Here is a 2,431-nt window from a genome sequence, read left to right as displayed (position 1 = left end):
AGAGACCCAGAGGAACCGGAGAGACCCAGAGGAACTGGAGAGACCCGAAGGAACTGGAGAGACCCAGAGGAACCAGAGAGACCCAGAGGAACCGGAGAGACCCAGAGGAACTGGAGAGACCCGAAGGAACTGGAGAGACCCGAAGGAACCGGAGAGACCCAGAGGAACTGGAGAGACCCAGAGGAACCGGAGAGACCCAGAGGAACCAGAGAGACCCGAAGGAACCGGAGAGACCCGAAGGAACTGGAGAGACCCGAAGGAACCGGAGAGACCCAGAGGAACCAGAGAGACCCAGAGGAACCGGAGAGACCCAGAGGAACTGGAGAGACCCGAAGGAACTGGAGAGACCCGAAGGAACCGGAGAGACCCAGAGGAACCGGAGAGACCCAGAGGAACCGGAGAGACCCAGAGGAACTGGAGAGACCCGAAGGAACCGGAGAGACCCAGAGGAACCAGAGAGACCCAGAGGAACCGGAGAGACCCAGAGGAACTGGAGAGACCCGAAGGAACTGGAGAGACCCGGAGGAACCGGAGAGACCCAGAGGAACTGGAGAGACCCGAAGGAACCGGCGAGACCCGAAGGAACCGGAGAGACCCGGAGGAACCGGAGAGACCCGAAGGAACCGGAGAGACCCGAAGGAACCGGAGAGACCCGGAGGAACCGGAGAGACCCGAAGGAACCGGAGAGACCCGAAGGAATCGGAGAGACCCGAAGGAACCGTAGAGACCTGGAGGAACCGGAGAGACCCGGAGGAACCGGAGAGACCCAGAGGAACTGGAGAGACCCGAAGGAACTGGAGAGACCCAGAGGAACCGGAGAGACCCAGAGGAACTGGAGAGACCCGAAGGAACTGGAGAGACCCAGAGGAACCGGAGAGACCCGAAGGAACCGGAGAGACCCGAAGGAACCAGAGAGACCCGAAGGAACCGGAGAGACCCGAAGGAATCGGAGAGACCCGAAGGAACCGGAGAGACCCGGAGGAACCGGAGAGACCCAGAGGAACCGGAGAGACCCAGAGGAACCAGAGAGACCCGAAGGCGCCTCATGCAGAGGCGTTTCCATAGTGAGATACTGAGCGAATGTAATCAGAGAACCGGGTTATGTCAGTACAATCTCCTGTACCTGTGTAAGGTGTGCAGCAGTGGAGCGGCTCCTGATCCCGATGGGCCGATGTTCCTCATGCGCTGCTCCCAGACTTCAGTGCGCCTCCACAGTCTGGAGGGATCGCGGCTCACCTCAACCTGACACACACAAAGTCAGTTTGTTTTAAAAGAGACGAGAACAAAACTGAGCTGAGTTGATCTGAATAATGACTTTGATAAAGTTTGCATCATTGATTCTGTTATTTGAAATGGCTTTGAAACCATCTTTACTGTATAAAGCGCTGTATATGTAAAATAAGTCCACAGTGTCAGCTGTGCTTGTAAGATTGAAATTGATTCATCAAACCTTCTCCTTGAGCTTCTCCAGCATCCTCTGCCGCTCCCAGAGCTCCTGCTCTTTACTCTGTTTCTCCTGGAGCTTTTCCTCCAGACGAACTGAATCCTGAGGAGAGAAAGAACAGCAGGTAATGGTGTCTCAGGATCCGCTGTATGGGATGATCACACAGATCTCAGGATGATCACACAGACTCACTCTGTCCTGGAAGCGTCTGATGGCCTCGTTCGCCCCGCGCTGTCTCTCCTCTCTCTCCGCTCTCCTCTTCTCCTCCTCCTCCATCAGACGCCGGTCCTCCTCCTCCTTCTTCTGCTGAGCAAGAGCCTCGACCCGCAGCTTCACCTCCAGCTGGCGCCGCTGCTCTTCTTTAGCTCTTCTTCTCTGCAGGATCTGGTTCCTCAGCCGCTGCTCCTGCTCCTGCTCTCGCTCCTGTGTTCTCCGGCTCCTCCAGGCCTGGAGTCTCTCAGACGCCTCCCTGCGTCTCTGCTCCTGCTTCAGTTTCAGTAGCTCCTGGTCCTGGTCCGGCTCGGCTCCGGCTCGGTCCTGCTGATCTCTCTGCTGATCTCTCTCTCTCTGCTTGGCTTCCCTCCATCTCTGGACGGCCTGGAGGACCAACGCACGAGGTTAACGCTACAAAATGATTGCCTTTTTTCCCTATCACATATTTCAGTAATCATCATAACCTAGGATCGACGACGACGCCAACTCCTGCGAAGACTTCAGATGACGCAACATCAACACGCACCAATGCTACATTTTTCTAAATGTCATTTGTTAACAAACAAGTATTCGTTACTTCAATGAGCTCATTGTTTCTGCCTTAAATTATTACATTGTTTAAATTAATACATTTTTAGCTAACTGTGTTTTTGTATATGTACATTTCTGGAATACATAACTTAGACAGTTATGATCATTAAATCGAATTGAATAGGATCAGTGGAAAGCTTAAACACTCAAAATTCATCCTGTAGAAACCGTTTTGAAATTGGA

At 53.6% G+C, this 2,431-nt stretch overlaps 1 protein-coding gene across 1 annotated transcript; it reads right to left on the bottom strand.

Annotated features, from left to right (window-relative positions):
• Positions 1-1,104: 1,104 nt before the first annotated feature.
• LOC308686613 (uncharacterized protein) lies at positions 1,105-2,041 on the bottom strand (the record flags this gene model as incomplete). The annotated part of the gene is made up of 3 exons (XM_081395053.1): positions 1,105-1,242; positions 1,451-1,546; positions 1,637-2,041. Coding segments are annotated over 3 exons (639 nt in total), but the record flags the coding sequence as incomplete, so codon positions are not given.
• Positions 2,042-2,431: the final 390 nt, after the last annotated feature.

Source organism: Scardinius erythrophthalmus (assembly GCF_964197995.2).
Source record: "Scardinius erythrophthalmus genome assembly, contig: HAP1_SCAFFOLD_519, whole genome shotgun sequence".
NCBI lineage: Eukaryota > Metazoa > Chordata > Actinopteri > Cypriniformes > Leuciscidae > Scardinius > Scardinius erythrophthalmus.
This window is presented reverse-complemented; position numbering and strand designations above follow the sequence as displayed.